This window comes from Thamnophis elegans, chromosome 12 (genome assembly GCF_009769535.1).
Source record: "Thamnophis elegans isolate rThaEle1 chromosome 12, rThaEle1.pri, whole genome shotgun sequence".
NCBI classification, from domain to species: Eukaryota; Metazoa; Chordata; class Lepidosauria; order Squamata; family Colubridae; genus Thamnophis; species Thamnophis elegans.
Window position 1 is genome coordinate 18523519 of NC_045552.1, and position 26202 is coordinate 18549720.

Here is a 26202-nt window from a genome sequence, read left to right on the forward strand (position 1 = left end):
TTGAGCCGGTCAGAATCGAACTCCTGGCAGTGAGCATCCTGAAATACTGTATTCTAACCGCTGGGAGGGAGGGAAGGGAAGGAAGGAATAGCACTTAGACTTATATACCACTTCATAGTGCTTTTGCAGCCCTCTCTAAGCGGTTTACAGAGTCAGCCTCTTGCCCCAACAATCTGGGTCCTCATTTTACCCACCTTGGAAGGATGGAAGGCTGAGTTAACCTTGAACCTGGTGAGATTTGTACCGCCAAATTGCAGGCAGTCAGCAGTCAGCAGAAGTAGCCTGCAGTACTGCATTCTAACCATTGTGTCACCTTGGCTCTTACATCTCCCCTTTCAACATTCTCCTATCAACTCTTCTCCAGAGATATGGAGTACATCCCCTCAGTACAGAATGATCATGGTATAACCCTCCCAAACAATCTGGAAGGAATCCGCTTGATGGGGGCGAAGACTACCTCAAAAGGATCCCCCAGGCCTATCAGATAAAACAAGGGCAACATTCGGAATTCCAGGTATATTCTGGCTTTCTTGCACTTTCTTGGGGAGGACCCCAAGAAAATGCAAGAAAGGAAGCCATGAGAATTTGTGATAGTTACTAAAATTCAGATGCAATTAGGAACAGGAGGAGAAAAGATCCAGTTTCCATGTTGGCCTGTATCCCCAACCCAAACATGCTAATATGATGACCTGTGAAAAATCTGCAGGAGGAACATAACTCAGGGACTTCAGAGGATTCAGCTAAGAGCCATGGTGGCGCAGTGGTTAGAATGCAGTACTGCAGGCTACTTCTGCTGACTGCCAACTGCCAGCAGTTCGAATCTCACCAAGCTCAAGGTTGATTCAGCCTTCCATCTTTCCAAGGTGGGTAAAATGAGGTCCCAAAATTGTTGGGTCAATATGCTGACTCTGTAAACCGCTTAGAAAGGGCTGTAAAGCCCTGTGAAGTGGTGTATAAGTCTTATTGCTATGGCTAAGAGCAGAAGTAGGCTTTATTTTCAGTTTGGGGACAGAAGGCAAGTGTTCAAACAACCGTTGCACCTGATTCGATTGTAGCACATTATGCTACAAACCTTTTCAGGCACAAAACGTATCAAATCAGGTCTTCCATTCATCCCAGTTGGTTGGAGAAAGTGATTACAGAGTTTCCCCTGAAATGAATGAAATCAACGTAACAAAAGTATGTTGGGAATTCGACCCCAACAAACCCCGGTTTATGAGCTGCTTACCTCTGGAGCAACAAAGTTGGCAGTATAGCAAGGGGTCATGAGGAGCCCATTGTCTGCCCTCAGTTGCTTGGCGAACCCAAAATCACAAATACGAATACATTCTGGGTTGCCGGACTCATCTACGTAGAGGATGTTGCTAGGTTTCAAGTCTCTATGGACCACCTGCAAAGCAAAAGTGGAAATTGCAGGTCATGAGTTTGCAACTGCTGCCTTCCAATTTATAGCTACGTGCTCCAATCCAGATGTTAAACTTCATTCTCATCCTACCACTGCAGTGTGTTTCTTTCCTGCTTTGGGGTTACAGAGCCCCTAATAAGGATGACAAAAAAAGTAGAAAAAAGGGTGCAATAAAACAGAACTCACAATACGTTGATAGAAAAGGATTGTTAAAATAATATTGCAATGGAAACTACAATCAATCTGAGGTTGAACCCACCACAAGTACCTTCTAGAGCAGTGATGGCTAACCCTTTTCTCCTCGCATGCTGAAATTGCCCACACCCATAATGCAATGTGCCCCCACGTATGACCCCCCCATGCTCCCGCCTGCATGCGCGTCCCCCCCGCTTCTGGGTCTAGCAGGCCTCCCTAAAGCCTCCTGGGACCAAAAATGGGGTGCGGGGGGGCACTGCACCCCCCTGCATTCCCCCACCTTCCTGCATGCATATGCAACACTTCCCCCCCCCACCCATTCACGCGCATCTCCTACATGCACGGCAGACACTCGGAAATCAGCTGCCAGAGGAAGGCAGGCATACATGAACAGTGGAGCTGAGCTGGGCAATGGCACGTGTGCCATAGGTTTGCCATCATGGTTCTAGAATCTAGAGCTACCACCAGAGAAAAATAACCCCTGGGTCTGGTTTGTATATAATTGTTTGTATATAATTGTCAAATCTCATGTGACAATTGAACTTATAGCCAAGACAAAGCAGAAGGCATTGTTCTGCTTTAATTCAGGCATCTGTGGGACCGCCTTCAAATTCAATACAGCACCATCAATCAGGTACTAACACCTGCAAAATACTTGGTGCCCATCTCTCCGGATGAACCTCTTCTGACATTTACTTTGTATGTCTTCCCCACCATAATGATTCTTTTCTTTCTCCTCATTTTTTAAAAAAGAACCCTGACCGCAGTGGGTTTACCTTGACTTTTACCAGTTTTGATGTTTGTTTTTGCTTCACTGCAGGTGATTTTTATTTCCGGAACATATTAAAACATGCAACGCACATAAAAAGTGTTCTCACCGAGGCTTCCCAAGAGCATGAAGTAAACTTCTTGTCCCGACAAAAAAACCCTTTTATTAATTTATTGTGAATTCTGCTCATTCACATCCAACAAAGTCTTTCAAAAGAGGATTTACAATCACAGACCTTATCTGGCTTGGAGAGCTGCCAGGCCAATATCTGCAAAACTTGGCAAGGAGCCTCGAAGAGTCACAAACCAATTAAGCAAACTAATTGTCTCCTGCAAACTTCACTCCCCTTTTGCTCTTCTTCTATTTCCTCTGTGAGGAGCCATTCATCGTCCATCTGTGGCCTTACTCCCAACTCGACCCCTGGTCTTTCACTGTTCCCTTCATCTGGCAACTCTGTGCATGCGCACACTGGGAACAGCCTCCAGCTCTTTGTCTGCTTCACTGCTGTCTGACTCTGAAGGCAGCTGATAACTGTCAGACGGCCCTGGCCCCCTCTCTGCCTCTGACACAGAGCCCTCATCAGAGCCTTCCCCAGACTCCAGGACTGGCCCATGTTCCTCCCCAACCTCCTCACTATCTGAATCTGCTGCCAGCTCTGCTGGCGGGCCACAACAAAAAGTTTGTCATGCATAAAAAACAAATGACTATCTTGATGTTGTGACCATACACCCTGGCACAAAGGCAGGGAGGCCCAGGGAAGCGGGAGGGTCCCTGCCAGCATCTTCTACTCACCCCTTGGGAGTGAAGATATTCCACGGTCTTGCCGATCGTGTGCAGGACGGAGCTGGCTTCTCTTTCCGAAAAACACTTCTGCTGGAGAATCCTGTCTAGCAGTTCCCCGCCTCTCATTAGTTCAGTCACCAGGTAAACGTGTTTGCCATCATCGTACACCTGCCAAATGGAAATCTCTGAGCAGGTTCTGAGAAAAATGATTTAATACGTTTCCCAAAACCGTCTCCCAACTTCATACTATACATCAGGGGTGTCAAGCTCAGGGGCTGCTTCCAGCCCACAGGGTGCTTAGATCTGGCCCATGGGCCTGCCCTGGAAACAGTGGACTCTGCCAGTGAAAACGGAGCTCAGGAGGACCATGCGCAGCCCTCCTGGGCTCTATTTCTGGCCGCCCCCTCCCTCTGACCCACATACCTTCCAGCTGCATCAAAAATTCCAGGCCTCAAATTGGATGTAGGGGTGTCAAACTCCACGGGCGCATCAGGGTTGTGTTTGACCTCGGGGGGGCAGAGGCGGCCTGGTCAGGGTGGGCATGGCCAGCTCAACGACACTCATCAAGGATCCGTTTCTGGCCATGACGGCCTCCTGCAGCTCTCTGCCAGTGAAAATGGAGCCCCCCATTTTCACTGGCAGAGGGCTGCAGGAGGCCATCATCACCCCTACATCCAATTTGAGGCCTGGAATTTGCACAGGATGCAATTCTGTATAGGGAAAAAGATTTCCACTATACATAAACAGCATCTCAACAAACATGGAGTTGTCATGTATGATGTCTGGCCCCTGAAGCAGAGGGGTGTGTGTATGTGTGTGTGTAGCAATATTATGCTGAATCAGAATTGACATGCATGCCAGCAGAAATCTGATGAGTTGCAGCTTTTGGGGGCACCATATACATAGTGCCAACTCTTTCACTGTAACCCCTGCTTATTTTTTCTTATATTTTCCTTCAACAAACACCCCCTGTAAAAAGGAGAGCCTGCTCTGAGTACTAGGAAGGAATTCAGAACTGTCTCTAAATACAGCTTCAAAAAGTCTGTGTCTTTTACGAATCCTGCCAGGCTTTAACTGTGAGCAGATCTAATTTGGGAATGAAAAGGCCAGGAAAGGGATGTTTTATCTACAGGGTTGCACTGTTCACCAATGAACTATAGGTAATTCACCTAACTGCCACACTTGAGATTGGAATCTCGGTTGTTGAGCAAAGCAGTCATTAAGTGAGACATCATGTGGTGCAGTGGTGGGATTCCAAATCTTTTTCTACCAGTTCTATGAGATCGCACTTCAGCACTCAAAGACCGTCCTCAGTGTTTTAGCTCAGCTGAAGCCTGGCAATCTTCTCTACTGCACGAATCAGCTGAGCTAAAAAAAGAAGGGAATATAGGACAGGGAATGATGGGGGTCAGAGGGCGAGGCCAACCAGAGGTGGTATTTACTGCTTCTCTGAACTACTCAAAATTTCCGCTACCGGTTCAGTCGAACCGGTCCAAACCGGCTGAATACCACATCTGATGTGATTGCTTTGCTCAATGACTGCAATCTTAGCACTCCTGATTGTTCATTAAGCAATCTCATGGGTTACTAAATAGATGGGAGTTGCAGGTAAAGGCACGGGGTGCCTGGGATGCCCAGTGCAGGCCGTGCACAAGTGTTTCTCCATTCAGGAACTGAAAATTCTCCCTGCTGAAATCCAAGTAGGATTTCTCAGACTCTTGAGTGGAGAGAAACTCATATATGGCCTATGCCAGGCCCCCTCCACCCCAAGGCACCCCCAACGCTCCTTACCTTATTACTACGCTGCCTTCCTGTTCTGGAATTGAAAAACCCCTGTGACTGGAAAATCCTGCTTGGATTTTGGGATAGATTTTTTTTTTGGCCAACCCCCAGAAGAGGGAGTCGTCTTGCCAGACAATTTCCCTGCCGTCTTCCCCATTGATTTCCTGGGGAAGCCAGGAGGGAAGATACAATGGTGATCCCATGATGACAGGGTGCTTGGCAATTCAATGTAAGTGCAAATCAGCTGCCAAGCACTCAGTTTGCAATCATGTAACTCAGGGGTAGTCAACCTTTTTATATCTACCGCCCACTTTTGTATTTATGGTAGTATTAAAATTTTCTAACCGCCCACTGGTTCCACTAGTGGGCGGTAGGGACCAGATTGACTATCACTGATATAACTGGAGGGTCACTGCAATGGCCATAACTTCAGGCATGGGGCACAAGTGCTTTATTTAGCACTGTTGTAATTTCGAACAATTGCTGAACAAACAGTTGTGAAGCGAGGACTCCCTGCACAAATATTCTGATCCACTGTCCTCCCCTAGTCATGAATGAACAATTGCTTTACTCTCCCAAGCGTAGTGTGTTGATAAGCTCTATTTTGCTATGACACTCACATCCTTCAGTGTGATGATGTTTGGGTGCTGTCCGTACCGTAGGAGTATCTCAATTTCCTCGGAAGGATCTCGCTTACTCTTGTCAATAATCTGCAAGAAGTATATTCCGTTTTAGTACAATTTACTACAAACTATTTTTGAAGGGGGGGGGGGGTCAGATTATATTTTAAAGTTGAAAACATAACATACATATTTAATTTCAATCTCTCCATTAATCGTGCAAGGTTTTATTACTTAATTATTCACTGTACCTCTAGCCCATCCAGTAGACTTGAGTCATGTACAAAGCAATTAAAACATGCTATAAAATATATATTAAACCCATATAAAAAGGCTTAATTTATAAAATTAAGCAGCATAAATCATATAGCATCAATATACAAATCAATGTTCATACAAATAGCAGTAAACGCCGAATAAAAGAATAAAGTTCTAAAAATCTGTACAATATATATATTTTTAATACCTTTTTTACAGTCTGATGTGCGATGCAAGAGTGTAAAACATCGTTTACACAACTATACACACACACACACACATTATGACCTAGAATCCCACCCAAGATGCCTGTCCGGTCAGCAAATGGTAGTGGTGAGTTGTGAAATCAAGGATTTTTCCTATCATTCAACCCCAGTGTTACATCAATTCACATCTGGGATTGGCAAATACAGTTTTGAACACCCAAATTCAGTGGTACAAGTCTAAGACTTCCTTTAGTCAGGCATGGAAGCTTCAGGCCAGCCACAATCCATGCTGTGGGAAAATGGAAGGGGGGATTATATGGAGTATGGGAGATATATAGTCAAAATAACATTCTTTTCTCAGAGAGTCAAGGACATCTTGCCTTGCACCTGGAGGGGTGTAACTGGGAGGCATCTCCAGTTGGAATGGTGCCTGATTGGACCATGTGATGGACATGTGGATGCTGGGCAGGGGCTTGGACTTTCTTTTGGGTAGGGAAAACCTGGAAACTTTCAGATTCAGGCTTTCCCAGATGTGTCAATATGACATCTCTAATAAAATGAAGCTTTGAGGAGTCTCAAGCCTTGGAGTCTCCTTTCATTGGGGGTGTTACTTGCAACCCTGACACCTTGCATTCAGAAACCCAACTTTGCTCTCCTGCATTAATATCCACAGGGAAGCGTCTCTTTAAAACGAATAGTGGGATTTTAAAAGATTTCACCATTCTCGGGCTTGAAGAAAGAGGAAGCTCTGACCTTGACTGCGTATTCTGTGCTGGTTGTCTTGTGAATACACCGCTTGCATACCGAATAAGAGCCCACACCGATGACTTCTTTAACCAAGTAACCATCATTAAACTGGAGATTCTTCCCATGCAGTTGCTACAAGAAAAAGCAATAAGGAAAAAAATCAAGTTTGCTAGACTATACACAAAGTCTCTCAGCTTGTTGTGGCCTGCCAGCACCCAGCAGAGCTGGCAGCAGATTCAGGCAGTGAGGAGGTTGGGGAGGAACATGGGCCAGTCCTGGAGTCTGGGGAAGGCTCTGATGAGGGCTGTGTGTCGGAGGCAGAGAGGGGGCAAGAGTCGTCTGAAAGTTATCAGCAGCCTTTGGAGTCAGACATCAGTGAGGCAGATGAGCAGCTGGAGCCTGTTCCCAGTGTGAGCATGCACAGAGTTGCCAGACAAAGGGAACAGCTAAGGAGCTGGGATCGACTTGGGAGGATGGCCACGAGTGGATGGTGAATGGCCCCTCCCATAGGGAATAAAAGAGGAGCGAAAGGAGAGGAATGTTTGCATGAGACAATTAGTTCATTCCTGCATTCTTGCCAAGTATTGCAGCATCTGAAAGATATCAGCCTGGCCACTTTCCAAGCCTGATAAAGGTCGGTAATTGTGAACTATCTTGAAAGATTGTGGGCCGGGACTTTGCTGGAGAGGAATTCACTGAAAATTAAATAAAAGAGGTTTAATGGGAGAAGGACTCGGCTTTGTGCTGCTGGGGAAGCCCAGGTCAGAACACAATTGCTGAAGCTGAACCAGAGTGGAGAAATCCAGGTTAGGTTGTATATACAGGTAATCCTTAACCTGCAACTGTTCATTTAGTGAACAGTTTCACTTTCAATACAAAAGCACTTAAAGAAGTTACTTATAATAGTCTTCACACTTAAATGGTTGCAGCATCCCGACAGTCATGTAATCAGAATGTGGGTGCTTGGACTGTTGGTGGCGCAATACTGGAAGAAGGAAGATTTGCCTACTATTCAAGAACGGACATTAAAAGTAACAAACTAAGCAGAGATGGCTAAAATATCAGCATATCTTAAGGACCACTCAGATGAGAATTATAAACTGGAGTGGAGAAGATGGATTGACTATATTCAAAATAAATATGGGACTAAGAAATTCCAGATAGTTTATGACTGAAAAAGCGAGGAACGATATAATCTGTTTAGAGTTAGCCTAACAAAAGAGGAGTTAAAGCGCAAATGAAAGATGATACTAACTTTCTTTAAGTTTATTTTAGAATATGCTTGTTAAAGATTTATACCCTGTATTTGTTCTGGGAAGTCGGGGGGGGGGGGGAGGTTGGAGGGGGTTGGGTTCGGGTTGGGAGGGAAATATTTGTAAAAGCTTTTCAAAAAAAAATTCAAGAAAAAAAAGAAAAAAAAAGAATGTGGGTGCTTGGCAACAGGCATGATTGCAGTGTCGGGGGGGGGGGAATCACATGTTCACTATTTGCAGCCTTCCAAGCTTTCTGCCAGCGGGCAAAGTCATCAGGGGAAGTTGGATGTATTTAACAACCAACTGATTCACTTAACAACTGCAGGGATTTGCTTAACTGTGGGGGAAAGACCATAAAATTGGGCATGATTTACTTAACAATCGCCTTGCTTAACAATAGAGATTCTGGTCCTGATTGTGGTTATAAGTCAAGGGACTATCCGAATGCTATTTTCATATAATGCATAATTGTTGCAGAATGAATTCCTAATTAAAATTTCCCTCCTCTCTGATCTAAATTGGCATTAATCATCACAGGACAAAGAGCAGTTTTAGAGCAGGTTAGATTCAACAAATTGAAAAAAGGTGTTGACATTCACAGATGTCATAGAAATACATACAAATCATCTTTGACAGATACATAAATTGGCAACAATACATTTATCTATGTATGCACATTTTTTGCTATGTTAAGAGACAACTTTGATATGGCTTTTAAATTACATATGAACATTTGATTGATTTAGGAACAGCTCCCCCCCCCAAGGATTCCAAGGAGCTCTACAGGTTTTAAATTCTTTTTCAATAATTCTCCAGCCTTTTCTTACCTGAACTACAGAATGCAAAGGCATAGGTGGCGATTTAGCTTTCTCATCCTCTATCAGTCCAGTGGCTACAAAGCTGAATCCTCGGAAGAGCTGATGGGCTCCTGCACTTGGTGGAACTCCGGGTGAATCTAGAACAAAAATGAGGGGAAAAAAATATTAGAACTCAAGTCACTGGAACAATAGCATGTTAGGAACTTGTACCACTAGCTATTCCTTCCCCAAACTTCCAAGACAGAGATAGGACAAGAGCTGGCTGGGGAATTCTGGGAGTTGAAGTCCGTGCATCTTAAAAGTTGCCAAGTTTGAAAAAGTCAGCTCTAATATTTAGACACAAAGACCAGAATGAGGAACCCAGTGGTGTTGGAACAACTCCTTTCCCTCTGACCACCGTTGGCTTGGAGGTAAGAGTCCAACATCTGGAGAGTTTGATGTTCTCCATATCTGCCATTTCTTCAATCCCATTAATCACAGGAACGTAAAATGCTCATCTGAGATGTACAGAAAGGAAAGAATTGTACAGAGAGTCCCAATGCCTCTTTTTATGAGTACTGCATCCAGTTTTGGTCACCACACTATAAAAAAGAGTTTGAGACTCTAGAAAAAGTGCAGGGAAGAGCAACCAGGATGATTAGGGAACTGGAGGCTAAAACATATGATGAATGGTTTCAGGAACTGGGAATGGCTAGTCTAGTGAAGAGAAGAACCAGGGGAGACATGATAGCAGTCTTCCAATATTTGAGGGCTGCCATAGAGAGGAGGGAGTCAAGCTATTTTCCAAAGCACCTGAAGGCTAGAAAAAGGAATAATGGATGGAAACTGACCAAGGAGAGATTCAATCTAGAAATAAGGAGAAATGTTCTGACCGTGAGAACGATCAACCTGTGAAACAGAAGTTGCCTTCTGAAGTTGTGGGAGCTTCATCCCTGGAGGCTTTCAAGAAGGGACTGGACTGGCATCTGTCAGAAATGGTGTAGGGTCGTCTGCTTTGGGGGGGGGGAGGGTTGGACTAGATGACCTATAAGGTCCCTTCCAACTCTGTTAATCTGTTAAAATGTTATATTTATTTTGTGTGATGTCACTTTTGGGAAACAAAACACCTTTTCTCTGTATTGGGAGAGAGTTCAGGATCTCAAATCTGGCTGAACCTGATATATGCAACAAAAGCCACGAGAAAAGGCCAAGGAAGGCAAGAATCTGGTTTTCGTGAGTATGAATGGAATGATTTTAAAATGGAGGCAAGGGCTATTTCTGTGTCCTATGAACAGGCGTCCATAGTGTCCATAAAGGTGAATACAGGTACATACACACATACCCTCTTGTCTTCAAATTATTAAAAGCCAAACGCCAACCTTTGGGTGTGCGGGACGTAAATTCTTTGTCAAAATAAAAGGTATCGTCCGGGCGGCCCACAGCAGGTTTGAACGGTGGCTTGATTTCTCGACGGAAAAGCTTCTGGAGGATGAAAAATCATACCGGAATAAGAGGGTTAGTATCAGGGTATGGATGCACCAAGAGAGCCAAAGGTGGAAAGCAAGAAATAAATCAGTCACAGGCTTCGTTTTTCATGGAACGATGCCCAAATATTTCAGCAGTACCAGTTTAGCTATCAGGAAGATGCCAAGCTGGGTTCTAATGGGTCGGCTACCTGCAAAAGTTTGGAAACCAAAAAAATATGTGTGTGCTGGGGGGACTCAGATCTATTGTTCCAGGAAACAAGCCAGCAGACCCAGAGTGGCTTCTATTTTGGTTTGCTCCAGAAACAATCCAAATCTACCTCCAAGTCATCCTCAACTGACAACCATTTGTTCAATCACCATTCAAAGCTACAACTGCACTGAAAAAAGTGACTTAGAACCATTCCTTGCATTTCAGATTATAGCAACACCCGCCTGGTCGCGTGATCAAAATTTGGGCTTGGCAACTGCCATGTATCTACACCAATTGCAGTGCCCCAGGGTCATGTGGTCACCGTTTGCGACCTTCCCGGCTGACGTCTGACAAGCAAACTCAAGGGGAGAAGCTGGATTCGCTGAACAGCCACATGATTCACTTAACAACTGCAGCAATTTGTTTTCACTGTGACACAAAAGGTTGTAAAATTGGGGGCAGCTCACTTAATGATGACCATGCTTGGCAACACAAATTATGATGCCAATAATGGTCGTTAAGTCGAGGACTACCTATATTGTCCTGAGGCTGAAACCGGAATTTTAAGATCGTACCAAATGAAACGGGAAGCAATTCACATACTCACATTCCAGTCAATGGTAGAGTAGAAAGGGTGACGTTTGATTTCTTCAACACCATCTGGGCCAGATCCTGCAAAGACAAGTGCACTCTTCTTGACAGGTTCTACATACCGTCTTAATGCATGAAGAACAAAGGTGGGCAACTTTACAACCTGTGGACTTCAACTCCCAGAATTTCTGTTAGCAATAGCAGTTAGACTTATATACCGCTTCATAGGGCTTTCAGCCCTCTCTAAGCGGTTTACAGAGTCAGCATATTGCCCCCAACAACAATCTGGGTCCTCATTTTACCCACCTTGGAAGGATGGAAGGCTGAGTCAACCCTGAGCCGGTGAGATTTGAACAGCCGAACTGCAGAACTGCAGTCAGCTGAAGTAGCCTGCAGTGCTGCATTTAACCACTGCACCACCTCGGCTCTTTGTTGGCTCAGGGATTCTGGGAGTTGAAGTCCACAGCTCATAAAGTTGCCATAGTTGTGCAGCCCTCATAAAGAATGTGCCTCTCCACCCCAGCAGCAGAATCCTTTTTGTCTGAGTGTGTTCTGACCAAGAGAAGAGCTTCCCGAGAACCTGAAGCAAACTCCTCGTTCCAACAAAAAACCCTTTTATTAATTTACTGTGAATTCTGCTCATTCACATCCAGCAAAGTCTTTCATGGGAGGATTTACAGTCACAGACCTTATCTGACTTGGAGAGCTGCCAGGCCGATATCTGCAAAACTTGGCAAGGAGTCTCAAGAGTCATGAACCAATTAAGCGAACTAATTGTCTCATGCAAACTCCCCTCCCCTTTCACTCTTTTATTTCCTCTGGGAGGGCCCATTCATCGTCCACCTGTGGCCTTATTCCCAAGTCAACCCTAGTTCTTTAGCTGTTCCCTTTGTATGGCAACTCTGTGCATGCGCACATATGGAACAGGCTCCAGCCATTCGTCTGCCTCACTAATGTCCGACTCTGAAGGCAGCTGATAACTGGCATACGGCTCTGCCCCCGACACACAGCCCTCATCAGAGCCTTCCCCAGACTCCAGGACTGGCCCATGTTTCTCCCCAATCTTCTCACTGTCTGAATCTACTGCCAGCTCTGTTGGCTGCTGGCGGGCCATAACAGGGTGCTAGAATTCAACTTCTTGATTGTTTTTAGTTTTGACAAGTTTTAACAGTATCATGCTATGCAGAAAACCTGCTGAAAGGCCTACTGAGGTCCATCTGACTCCCTTGCGTCATGGACGGGCACACTGCGAGGATGCTCAGATGAGAAACTTGCACAAGGGTCTTACCTAACCTGTTGATTGGGTTCCTCTTGAAAAGGGCTCGCAGAAGACTTTGAGCTTCACAGCTTAGAAATTGGGGCATGCCCAGCTTTGCTCTAAATGAAAAGATATATATGTATAGATATATATGTGCAGAAGTGGACATGAGACAGCAAAGGGGGGGAAACCCAGCAGCACCCCCATTTTTCAACTTCCCAGTGACTCTCTTTGAGGATCAAAGTAGTCACTTGGCACAAACTAGCCAAGAGGCTCCAAATGACATCCCTCAAAGGCTTGGTTTGTAAAGAATGTGAAGAAAAAATGGTTGGACAACGCATAGAATTTAAGCCAGAATTATTTCTATTAGGTATTATAACAGAAGGCTATAGCAAAGGGTCAATATACCTAATACTTCCTAACAGCAGTGAGAATGGTGTATGCACAGGAATTGAAAAGTGAAAACACCCCTTTGCAAAAGGAGATAATAAGGAAGGTATTAATTTGCGCAGAAATGGATAAACTAGAATTAAAAAACAAAGGAGACATGGGATATTATGACACATGGAATAGATTTTATCAATGGCTGGAAACACGAGGTGGGAGTCGGAACACGAAAAAATTAGGCTAAGTAGACCTGAAATGAGATACTATATATGTATCAGAATGAATATGTTGGTCAAAAATAATAGCACTGTGTAAGTAGTATGAGCTTAAATGGACTCCAGAGGATGGTAGAGGACAGGAAGGCCTGGAGGAACATTGTCCATGGGGTCGTGATGGGTCGGACACGACTTCGCAACTAACAACAGCAACAGAGGTTCAACAGAATTTCACAATTCCTGGTGGGTCCCAAAAGTTGCTTAGCTCTGAAATGGGTGGAAACCATCACTTGATTCCGAGATGAATTTATTCCAGGGGTTACAAATAGTGAGCCCTGCTTCACATTCCTTTTTATTTATTTATAAATATATTTTTATTATTTACATAGGAGTATATCTAACACAGTGTGAGCGTCCTGGCATTTCATCGCTCTTAAACAGCGGACCCGCGTCCCCCAAACATAATTTGGCCCTCGGCCCCCACCATATCTGCCTCTCCCACAAACAGTAGAGATGGTGAACCCCCCAATGGAATGGCTTAATGTCTCCCCCAGAATCCCAACCCTTCCCAGCACTCCCGACTCGCGCCCATTAGTTAGCTCTGGCCTGTGCCCTGGCAGACTCCCCGCCCAAGCCTGTCTGAGCAATCCGTATCAACCCCCCCGCCCCCCCCCTTAAAATTTGATTAAACCCCCCCTGTAAAAAAAAACCTAAGAAATCTCTTCTTCGCAAGCTACCCATGAGTTGAGAATATTCCTGAGCAGAGCAATAAATCAATTGATTTGGACCTTCATGTGTAGACCTGGTCTTTCCCATCTAACTTTTATCTATTCACCTAATGGTTTCCGTGGCCAGGTGCATCCAGTTATAAAATAAATATTTATACAATAGAAACTGGTAGGGATGCTCGCCATCCCCATCTCTCACAACTCCAGGATGGTTTCTACCATCACTATTTCTAGATCAACTTTTTTTCTTCTTCTCTCTCTCCCACCCCTAAATAAAAGCTCAAAGCACTGAGCTGAGGCCACTTTTCAATTTTACCTTCTAAGAATGTCAATGTGGTCTGTGAGTTCCAACACGTTCTCAGAAACAAAAACGTTGCTGGAAGGGTTTTGTAGTCTCACTTTAGTAAATAAGCACATTTCATGAAATTAAAGTCAGGTACAGCAGGGTCTAGCAGATGCCAAGGCACACTGGCATCCATACACACCCCGATGCCTACATTGCTCCCATGCTGCCATGCATCTGGAAAGGATTACAGCTTGTCTCCGTATGTCCTACGTCTTCATTAAGAGAACCGAAATTCAACATATTTAAAGAATAGTGGATCAGTACAGCTGGATTTTGTGGCCAAATAATTTGGGGGGGGCATGGGGGTTATATTGGCTTCTTTTAAAGCAAATATTTCAACCCCTCCTTCTGGCGTTTTGACAAAAGTCAGCATGATCAACAACTTTTTTCTTTTAACTATAGATCATAACTTTGAGTAAAGCTCAGGATGACAACGAAGATCGGTGTAAATGCATTTAAGCACCAGGTAACCTGTTAAGGTATTGAGATTTAAGAGCTGACCAGCTGTAAAGCTGATGCAACTGTAAAAGCTGATGAAATTAAGAGGAAACGGCATTGGTATAGCCACTTGAAGACTATGAAGGAATCCACAAAAGCCTTTTGCCACTTTAAGAGGTGTTTATATAAGGCAGCCAGGAGAGGGTGTATTTCTCTCTCCTTGTGTCCGGTTCTCCGCGTAGAGTTAAGAAGAATATTGATTACTTGTCAGGTATTTACTACCACGTATATTTCTGTATATGTTGTATATAAACCACCGCCAAATGTTTAAGTCTCTGTGTGTCATGTTTTGTTCCTGGGTTGTCTCCTAATACCCTGTTTCCCTGAAAATAAGTCCTCCCCGGATAATAAGCCCAATCGGGCTTTTGAGCGCATGCGCTAAAATAAGCCCTCCCTGAAAATATTGCAACACAGCAGCAGCCATGAGGTGACCATGCTCGCCACCTCCTGTAGCTCAGAAATAATAAGACCTCCCTGAATATAAGGCCAGGGGCTTATTTTGGGGGTCAAAAGAAAATAAGACCGTCTTATTTACGGGGAAAGATGGTAGTAGTCACACTGCAAATGCTTTGACATAACCTCATCAGCTTCCATCTGTTTCAGGGGTGTCCAAACCTAGGAACTTTAAGACTTGTGGACTTCAACTCCCAGAATTCCCCAGCCAGCATGGCTGGCTGGGGAATTCTGGGAGATGAAGTTCACAAGACTCAAAGTTCTCAAGTTTGGATACCCTTGATCTATTTCCAAAGAGAGACTTTCCACAGCAATTCACCAACCGGGCGTCAAGCTGAGGCAAACCCTCCCCGGGGTCTGCATGTGGAGACTTACTTGAGAATGAGCGACATCGTTTCCTTCCTGTCCTTCCCTTGGAACGGCAAAGACCCTGTGAGCATCTCAAACTGCAAGGAACAACACAGAAGGAAATCAATCAGCCAGGGAATTCCAGCAACAGCATCCACCATCGTTACTTTATTTAGAACACAGAACATAAAAGAATAGGCTTAGAAGGGACTTTGGACGTCTTCCGGTCCAGCTCTAAACCAGGGGTCTCCAACCTTGGCCACTTTAAGCCTACCGAATTTCAACTCCCAAAATTCAACATCCCAGGAGTGGCTAACCTTTTTCTCGTGTGCCAAAATTGCACATGTGCGCATGATAGCACACACATGCATGCCCGCACCCATAATGCAACATGGCCCATCCCCTGTGCATGCTGCATGATGAGCCCCATGCTCTCCTGCCCCCCCCCCCACGCACGCAACCCCCGCACACCCCATGCACAGGCACATGACACCCTGTGCCCCGTTTTTGGCCTAGCAGGCCTCCCTGAAGCCTCCTGGTGTGCCTCCAACCCCTGCGCATGCACAGACAACCATATGACCCCCGTGAATGCACACACAACCCACGACCCCCGCACATGTATGTGCGCCCCCTCACATCTCCTGTATGTGTGGCAACGACCTGAAAATCAGCTGGCCAGCGGGAGGCACACACACATTCACAGTGGAGGTGAGCTGAGCGATGGCTCATGTGCCCTTAGAGAGGACTCCACATGCCACCTGTGGCATGGGTGTTATAGGTTTGCCATCACGGCTCTAAGGATGGACCTTCTGTGCACAAAGGGGCAACTGTGCATGAAGAGCATCTCTTCCACTCAACCAAAGCCCGTTTTCAGGTAGTTCTCGGCTTAACACCACAACTGAGCCCAAAATTTCTGTTGCTAAGCAAAACCTTTGTGAAGTCGATTTTGCCCCATTTTACGACTTGTTAAGTGAATCGCTTCAGTTGTTTAGTAACACGGTTGTTAAGTGAATCTGGCTTCCCCTTTGACTTTGCTTGTCAGAAGGTCGCAAAAGCTGATCGCCTGTGCCGCCCCAAGACACTGCGACCGTCATTACTATGAGTCGCTTACCAAGCGCCTGAATTTTGATCCAGGGGGATGCTGCAACCGTCGTGTGAAAAACGGTCGTCCCTTTTTTTAGTGCCACTGTAATGTCAAATGGTCACTAAATGAACTGTTGTAAGTTGAGAACTACCTTTATTAAGGAGCTTGTCCTCCATTATTCAAATCAAATAGAAACTGATAGTTCTGAGCCAGGCCACTGTTACTGGTAATGGCCACAAGAGGGCAGCACGTATTCAGCTTTAAAACCACCCTTACTTGCATTGCAGGCGCTTTTACAAAGCTAAAGGATTTCAAGGCTCTACTGCAGGGGTCCCCAAACCTGGCAACTTTTAAGACTTGTGGACTTCAAGTCCCAGAATCTGGCTGGAGAATTCTGGGAGTTGAAGTCCACAAGTCTTAAAGTTGCCAAGTTTGAAGACCTCTGCTCTACTGCTTGAGCTGATTTCAGGGGTCACTCAGGTGTGGTGTGGATAATCTCAAGAGGACCATCCAGAAGGTTTAAAAGGCTTCTGCTCAAGCTGCCTTATTAGAGCAGGACTTCCATGCAATTACCCAGGCCTAATTTTTCATCAGTCTAACTTCACTGGAAGTCATGCTCTTCATTTAGCGTTTCCCTTCAAGGAAGAAGGGCAATGCCTTATTCTTGTGGTGCATAGATTTTATATTATTTATTAATTAAATTAAACTGCCCAGTTTCAGTTTCAGTTTCAGTTTCAGTTTATTGGGATTTATATGCCGCCCTTTTCCCTGAGGGGACTCAGGGCGGCTTACAACCACAGGGGAGGGGGGTGCAAGATCAAAAACAAACAATATGTGCACAAAGAAAAGATAATAAAAACACAACTTTCATTCAGCAATCAAACACTCGGGCGGGTAATTGTAATTGCCCACCAGCCGAAATGTTCTCTGCAGTTTGCACTAAAAACACACTGAAAAAAGCAAGTTAAAATCAAAACGTGCGCAATTTAAAAAACCCATATAAACCAGGGAGCTGCAAAGGTAAGTCATTCAAATGCTAAAACGAGATGAATTAAAATACAATTAAAAGCCCATTAAGAAAGCAGGGAAAATAGCAAGGTCTTGACTTAGAGCCAGAACAACAATGTGGTGAGTTGAGCCTCTTTCTGTGGAGGGAATTCCATAAATGGCGTCTGGTCACGGAAAAGGCTCACCCCCACCCCCACCCCCTTATAGAGATCCACCTCACCTCCTTGGGGAGGAGATTTGGAGAAAGGCCTCAAAACTGATCTTAAAGTCTATCTGGGGCATTTCTCTCCCACTCCAGGATTATAACCTGTTCTGATCCAGGCTTCCCAAGAGCATGAAGCAAACTCCTTGTTTCGACAAAAAAACCCTTTTATTAATTTATTGTGAATTCTGCTCATTCACATCCAGCAAAGTCTTTCAAGGGAGGATTTAAAGTCACAGACCTTACCTCGCTTGGAAAGCTGACAGGCCGATATCTGCAAAACTTGGCAAGGAATCTCAGAGAGTCACGAACCAATTAAGCAAACTAATTATCTCCTGCAAACTCCACTCCCCTTTTGCTCCTCTTTTATTTCCTCTGGGAGGGGCCATTCATCGTCCACCTGTGGCCTTACTCTAAGGTGACCAGACGTCCCGATTTCAGCGGGACAATCACGCTTTATAACAATTTGTCCCATGTCCTGGGCCGTTTTTAAAAAGTCCTGATTTTCTGGCTTCATGTTGAAAGCCCAGTGGATTTGCTTAAGAAATCCTAACCGGGGCAAGACAAAAGACACCCTGTCTAATCCCTCTCTCTCTCTGTCTCAGTACTTTCATTGAAGATATTAAAATTTTAAACCAACAAAACGGAACCCCCCCGCGCCCCTTTTACCTCATTTTATAAGAAAAAATGACCAAGTACCATAGAGCTCCAGGAAACACATGGCTAGAGAGGTCGCGAGTGTTACTTCCTGGATTTTCTGGAGGGGAGGGGCACGGAGGTTGGAGGTCTGCTCCAAAATGGTGGCAAAGTTTCTTTGAAAAATATTTCCCTGACTAATTTCACTGTTTCAATTTGCTCAGTTCTTTGTCTTAACATCTACATCATTCTGGGTTGACTTGTATGCAAGCCTGCTGGTAAGTGAGCTGGGTTTTTTTCTTTTATTTTTTTAATGTATTTTTTTTTTTTTAGTATTTATTAGACATTTATAGGCCGCCCTTTTCCCTGAGGGGATTCAGGGCGGCTTACAATCAAAAAGGAAAGGGAGTGTAGGACAATACAAAAAGAAATGTGCACAAAAGTAAATTAAACAGTAAAACTCAACATTCACTCAGCATTCGGGAGGGGCAAAAATAAACTTATCCCCAGGCCTGACGGGCTAGCCAGTTCTTGAGGGCTGTGCGGAAGGCCTGGACGGTGGTGAGGGTACGAATCTCCACGGGGAGATTGTTCCATAGTGTCGGAGCCGCAACAGAGAAGGCTCTCCTCCGAGTAGTCGCCAGTCGGCACTGACTGGCGGATGGAATACGGAGGAGGCCAACTCTATGCGATCTGATGGGACGCAGGGAGGTAATTGGCAGAAGGCGGTCTCTCAAATAGCCAGATCCACTACCATGGAGCGCTTTATAGGTGGTGAGTAGGACCTTGAAGTGCACCCGGAGATCGACAGGTAGCCAGTGCAGCTCACGGAGGATCGGTGTTATGTGGGCGAACCGTGGTGCGCCCACGATCACTCGCGCGGCCGCATTCTGGACTAGCTGAAGTCTCCGGATGCTCTTCAAGGGCAGCCCCATGTAGAGCACATTACAGTATTCCAGCCTGGAGATCACAAGGGCTCGAGTGACTGTTGTGAGGGCCTCCCGGTTCAGATAGGGTCGCAACTGGTGCACCAGGCGAACCTGGGCAAATGCCCCCCTGGTCACAGCTGAGAGATGGTGGTCAAAAGTTAGCTGTGGGTCCAGGAGGACTCCCAAGTTGCGGGCCCTTTCTGAGGGGTGTAAGTTTTGTCCCCCCAGCCTGAGTGATGGTATGTTGGTCAAATTTTTGGGAGGGAAACACAACAGCCACTCGGTCTTGTATGTATTTTAAAATAATATTTTATTTATTGTGCATAGGATTTTTTAAAATTCTGTGTGGATTCTTTTTTAAAATTGTCTTAGACTATTTAAAAAAAGATTCTATCCAAAATAAATTGAAGTGAAACCATGTTTAAAAATTCCATGCACAATACTTTGAAATATATTGTGCATAGAAAGAATAGTTTGAAATGTTTTACTTCAATTTATTCTGTGTGGATTCTTTTTTAAATTGTCTTAGGCTATTTAAAAAAAATTCTATCCAAAATACAAAATACCAGCTGCAGTTATTCACTTAAGAACTGTGGCAAGAAATGTGGTATAATGGGCTTAGTGACCAAAGTTACAATGGCATTGAAAAAAGTGACTGATGACCATTTTTCACACTTAGCGACCATTTTCACACTTAGCGACCATTGCAGCATCCTCATGGTCACGTGATCAAAATTTTGATGTTTGGCAACAGTTACAATTTATACTTGTAAATTCTAGTTATGTTGAAATAAAAAAAAATATTACAATACTATTTTTGCGTTGTATGAAAATTTTTGTTGCTCCGTATAAAATTTTTAATCAAACCCCTCCCCCCCCGGTCAAAGGTGTCCCTCTTTACCAATCTGAAAATCTGGTCACCTTATCTTACTCCCAAGTCGAATTGGCCAATAAAGAATTCTTTTCTATTCTATTCTATTCTATTCTATTCTATTCTACAGCAGAGATTTTTTTTAGATGGCCCGGCTTGCCTAGTAACTAACTGCCAAGGAATATTCAGAAAGGTTTCTATAGGTATTTTAACTAGTAGTGACATGATAAATTTGGATTCAATTGACCAGGCATTTGTCAAAACACTTAAAGATTGACCAAGCCAGCTCTGGGAAGTAGCAAATGCCTCTGCAATCTTTCCAGAAAAAAAAAGTCTCTTGTGACACTGATGAATGCTCCTATTGTTGACCAGTCGATGCTCGAGAAGATGAATATTATGCAACTCTGCCCAGCTTGGGCTGAAATCCATTTCTTTGTAATTCATTTCAGTCTGTTTCCCAACCTGGGTTTCATACCAAATTAGCTTGGGTCACCTTCCCTGAATAGTCTTCTTCGCCTCACTCTTTCCCCACAAGCAGTGATCCAAGAGAAACTCTCCCTAACTTGATTTCACTGAGGACCACATCAGGGTTCTATTTGATCTGTGAGGGCCGGGAGGGGGCGGGTGTGGCCAGGAGTGTGGCCATGGTGGGCATGACACAGGACTCGTCAGGGCACCTCTGGTGGCCAAGTGCTAAGGCAGGACTTCCTTGAGACCCTCCCTCCCTCACATAATCTCCTTCCTTCCTTCCTCCTTTTCTTTTTCCTTCCCTCTTCGTTCTCCTTTCTTCTTTTCCCTTCCCTCTTCATTCTCCTTTCTTCTTCCTCCCCCTCTTTCCTTATTTTTCCTTCCTTGTTCTCTTCCCATCTTTTTCTTGGTCTTTCCTCTTTCCCTTTCTCCTTTCCTGTCCGTTCCTGCATGCTCAAATGCAATACAGGAAGCATTTCTCCTTTTCTTTTGTTTTTAGTTTGCTTGAAAATGGCATGCGGGGGCCCCTACGCCCCAGACAACCTTCTGCAGTCCTCTGTCAGTGAACAACCACTCCTCCCCAGGGCTCCATTTTTGCTGGCAGAGGGCTGCAGGAGACCATCCAGCCGAAAACGGGGTGTAGGGGGACTGCACACGGCCCCGAGCGCCATTTTCATTAGCAGAGGCACCGTGGGTCGGTCCTCTGCTGTTTCCAGGCCAGCCCCGTAGGCCAGATCTAAGCATCCCATGAGCCGGATCCGGCCCGCCGGCCTTGATTTGACACCCCTGCCCTAATGGCAATGGACAATCTCTAGAGTGGTCTTCTCTGCTCCTAATGCACTTGCTAGCTGTACATTTAACTTCATGGTTTCAACCTGCTGTGGGACTATTTCTATGCCATCTTTTGACTAAAGACATGGATGCCAACTGCCAACTCTCTGAGAGCATCTGAGCCAGTAATTAACCGACAAGAGGGAACTGTACCATTAGTACTCCGTAGGACCACCAGTCTGCACTCTGGGTGTGGCCCTGGCGATTCACTACTTCCGGCGCCATGTACTCCACAGTTCCACAGAAAGAGTAGGCCTTCTTCTCGTGGTCAATGGCTTCTTTGCTTAAACCAAAGTCTACAAGAGAGACAAGGGTTGGGGGAGGGGGCAAGGTAAATTGATGTTGGGGAATGAAGAGCACCAGAAAATAAGGGAAAGGAAAGGTAGAAAGATAGGTTGGGTTTTTATAAAAAAAAATCACGTACAAGAAACATCAACCAGAAACAAGAGAGGCTATACCTGTAAGTTTAATATGTCCTTCGTCATCTAGGAGAATACTGTGAAGAGAAAAAAAAACACAATAGAACACAACAAATCAGCTAGAATAGCTGAAATAAAACCAGGAAGTAAACATAACTAAACCACCAAATATCAACTAAACATTCCAAAGCAGAATGCAACCACATTCCTAGAAGACCCAAGATTTGGGATAAGCAACATCCCTAGTCTGAGCTTAAGCTTTGAAAACCTTCATGAGCAGAGGTGGTATTCAGCCGGTTCTAGGTAGCGGAAATTTTGCGTAGTTCGGAGAACCAGCAAATACCACCTTTGACTGACTCCGCCCCTGATCTATCTGCTGCCTCCCGAGTCCCAGCTGATCAGTTGGGTCTTCTTTTGTTGCCCTGCACAGGAGAACAGAGCTGGAAAGCACCCCTGGAGTGAAGTGGGGAAGGAATGGAGATTTTGCAGTATCCTTCCCCTGCAGTGGGGAATGAATGGTATTTTGCAGTAGCCTTCCCCTGGAGTGTGGAAGGAATGGAGATTCCCACCCCGTCCCATTAACCTCTTTCCAGCTCTGTTCTCCTGTTCAGATTAGCTTGGGGGAAGTAGGGGCGGGGCCAGCCTATTTGCTGGTTCTCTGAACTACTCAAAATTTCTGGTACCGATTCTCCAGAACCTGTCAGAACTGGCTGAATACCACCTCTGGACTCAGCTCTCGTAGGCCTATCTTCTCCAGTTTCCACCTTTCTTCAAAAAGGGAAACTAAATGCATTGACAAAATTGGGCATTTAGGGACCAAATTACAAGGGTTTTAATCTCTGGGTCCTTGAGTGCCATAAATGGACTACTGGGTAAGATTTAAGGTTGTTCAATTGTTGGGTAAGGCATTACATTCCACTAACACTGTGATTGTAAGCCGACACCCCCCCCCAAAAAAAAAAACTATGTTGTTCTCTTCCATTCCTTCAAGCACTGATGAAGTTGCCTAGTTTGGTAATGAAACGTCTGCAAGATAACCAACAAGCTCAAAGAGCAGCAAATCACAGTTCAAGCCTGAGCTATAAATATTTTCTTCTGTCAGTAAAACTATGTTGCTTGGATGAGTTAGTGGTCCCTTGAGCATCCACTGAGTAGGCCCATCTACAGTATTCACCACCCAGTAAGATAACCTGGAGGAAGCCAGTCAATGAGCTTCTGGCCTGTGCATACTTCTCGGGTTTGAGGTCCCTGTACACAATTCCCAAACGGTGCAAGTGGCCGAGTCCTAGGGCCAGTTCTGCAAGGTAGAACTTCACATCTTCCTCTGTAAACATCACCTGAGAGGAGAAGAGAATGGCTTGTTCAGGTCAAGTGATACAGAAAAGGAAAACAAGGCTATCTCTATACAGGTAGCCCTTGATTTACAACCATTTATTTAGCCACTTTCTGAAGTTACAATGGCACAGGAGACTTATGACTGGTCCTCACACTTACTATCATCATAGGATTCCTGTGATTGAAACTCAGGTGCTTGGCAACTGACAGGTATTGGAGCAGTGGGTGGAGCTGCGGTGGCGCAGTGGTTAGAGTGCAGTACTGCAGGCTACGTCTGCTGATTGCTGGCTGCCAGCAATTTGGCAGTTTAAATCTCACCAGGCTCAAGGTGGGCTCAGCCTTCTATCCTTCCGAGGTCAGTAAAATGAGGCCCCAGATTGTGGGGTGGGCAATATGCTGACTCTGTAAACCGCTTAGAGAGGGCTGTACAGCACTGTGAAGCGGTATATAAGTCTAAGTCCTAGTGCTATTGCTATTGACGTTGGTTGCAGCAGCCCAGGTTACATGATTTTTTAGTAATAAATGGCCCGGCTTGCCTAGTAACTGGCAAAGTCAATGGGGAAAGCCAAATTTGCTTAAAGACCTTGATTCACTTAACAGCTGCAATAATTGGCTTAAGGACCGGGGGGGGGGAGGTCATAGAATTGGATGTGATTCATTTAACAACCACCTTGCTTAGCAATGGAAATTCCAGTCCCAATTGTAGTCATAAGTGGAGGACTATCAGTACTCTGTGAGGGTGTTGTCAGCCCTGAAGCCATTTGGGGAGCATCTTCAGGGCTGCCACAGTGGGGCTGGTTGGAGCTGTGGGAATGTTGAGAGGGGAGAGAGAGATAGCTGGGGGGATGAGTAGCCAAAATAACATTCTTTCCCATGGGAGCCAAGGACGTTCTATCAGGTGTTGGAGGGGCATGGACAGAGCCAGCTGGAGCTGGGTCTGCAGCCTGATTGTGTTCTGACCCAGGCTTCCCAAGAACATGAAGCAAACTCCTTGTCCTGACAAAAACTCATTTCATTAATTTACTGTGAATTCTGCTCATTCACATCCAGCAAAGTCTTTCCAGGGAGGATTTACAGTCACAGACCTTATCTGGCTTGGAGAGCTGCCAGGCCAATATCTGCAAAACGTGGCAAGGAGTCTCGGAGAGTCACGAACCAATTAAGCGAACTAATTGTCTCCTGCAAACTCCACTCCCCTTTCGCTCCTCTTTTATTTCCTCTGGGGGAAGGCATTCATTGTCTACCTGTGGCCTTACTCCCAAGTTGACCCCTGTTCTTTAGCTGTTCCCTTCGTCTGGCAACTCTGCGCATGCGCAGACTGGGAACAGGCTCCAGCTGCTCGTCTGCTTCACTGATGTCTGATTCTGAAGGCAGCTGATAACTGGCATACAGCTCTGGCCTCCTCTCTGCCTCTGACACAGAGCCCTCATCAGAGTCTTCCCCAGACTCCAGGACTGGCCCATGTTCCTCCCCAACCTCCTCACTGCCTGAATCTGCTGCCAGCTCTGCTGGAGGCCACAACACTGGGACTGTGACCTGATTGGGCCATGCGATGGACTTGTGACCTGGGAACAAGAACTTGGGGTTTTGATTTGGGTGGGGAAAACTCTGGGTGCTTCAGATTCAGTTTTTCACCAGCTATGCCAATATGACTTTCCTAATAAATCCATACTTTGAGGAAACTCTAGGCCTCAGGGTTTTTTTTAATTAAAAGTTTTTTTATTTTTATTTTTCAAAACAGACAACACAAATAATCCTCTTTCTTTACATACTGTAGAAAGTGTATTGGTTGGTTACAAAAGATTTTTGTGCGTTTCTTTCACAGTCACCCATGATTCATATTAATTATAGTCTTTTAAATCAAATATATTTGTACATATTACCATCATCCTACCCCCATTCTCATTTGACTATAATTGTTTAAACATCCATCATAAAACATACCAAAACTCAAGACATAACCACATACTGGCATCTCATTTGCTATTTCCAGTATCCCAATAACACTATTCCTTATGGCCTAGTCTAGCTAAACATCAATAACATTTAGTAACAAAGGTTTCTAATCTTCCTTTCCAAATCACTGTTTACAATTTACATCCAATTCGCCATGTTGTACCCATACCTATATATACATTGTTATCATTATCTCTCCTTTATTTGGCTGTATCCATTGTCATAATTTAGTTCTTTTTTATTAATCTTTATGTGTAACCAAACCATTTCTCATCTTCCTTTCATAGGTACCATTCAACATTCATATCCAATTACTACTTGTTATACCAATACATATGTATACATTATTATCATTTTCAATTGTTTATTTAATCATATCTATTGTCACTAAATTTCACTAAGTCCAACTAGTTTTAGATTAAACACTTTCATCTATCAGCCTGTATCTTTCCAGTAGCAAACCAGTCTAATGTCTTCCGTCATTTGTGGCATCAGTCCTCTAATCGTCTCCTTAATCAAGTTTGTATGGACTTTTCTTTGCAACTCATTGTTTATTGATTCTCTCATGTAATTTCGATGCCCTTCTTCTTTTTCCTTAATCAGCTTGTCTTTAATTGTCAGTGTTGTTATTGATGGTGTTACTAATAAAATTTCTCCCTTTAAATCCATAAGTTCTTTTATTTTTTCTTCTTCTGTATCTTGCCATCTAGGGTAGGGTTCCCATCCATCTAGTTCCCCTTTCCATATTCCACTTTTTCCATTTCCAGACAGAAACCATTCACCATAGATGTCAGCAGATTTGATTTCTTTGTAGTTATTATTGCTTGGGACTCTACCCTCTATTTTTCACATTTGATAAGCATCTCCATCCTTTTCATCATATTTTTCTGTTAGGTGCTCTAATTTTTCAAACATTTTCTCAAATGTATTTGATAACTTCTGTAGGGCAAACATTATCTCTTGCAAGCTGACAGTTTCTCTCTGTTGTTGGAAATCGTGGCACGACATAACCGTGAACGTCAAAAGCGCGCCGACAACACCGCGGCGCTAAAACCGCGATGTCAAAAGCGCGCCCACAACAGCGCGCCCACAACAGCGCGCCGACAGAAGCGCGATTTAACTTAAGGTAAGGTTTACGGTTAGGTTT

At 44.6% G+C, this 26202-nt stretch overlaps 1 protein-coding gene across 5 annotated transcripts in view; it reads right to left on the reverse strand.

Annotated features, from left to right (window-relative positions):
- The window catches only part of RPS6KA1 (ribosomal protein S6 kinase A1), a 121378-nt gene that overhangs the window by 10113 nt on the left and 85063 nt on the right, over window positions 1-26202 (reverse strand). For all 5 annotated transcript variants that reach the window (XM_032227591.1, XM_032227592.1, XM_032227588.1 and 2 more), the window contains 12 exons: window positions 22995-23101; window positions 21804-21841; window positions 21499-21641; window positions 15344-15414; window positions 12372-12460; window positions 11100-11164; window positions 10195-10297; window positions 8846-8973; window positions 6772-6897; window positions 5555-5644; window positions 3162-3320; window positions 1229-1390 (listed from right to left, as the gene is read on the reverse strand). In XM_032227591.1, the coding sequence (XP_032083482.1) occupies window positions 1229-1390; window positions 3162-3320; window positions 5555-5644; window positions 6772-6897; window positions 8846-8973; window positions 10195-10297; window positions 11100-11164; window positions 12372-12460; window positions 15344-15414; window positions 21499-21641; window positions 21804-21841; window positions 22995-23101 (1281 nt within the window). The remainder of the gene's footprint in view (window positions 1-1228; window positions 1391-3161; window positions 3321-5554; window positions 5645-6771; window positions 6898-8845; window positions 8974-10194; window positions 10298-11099; window positions 11165-12371; window positions 12461-15343; window positions 15415-21498; window positions 21642-21803; window positions 21842-22994; window positions 23102-26202) is intronic.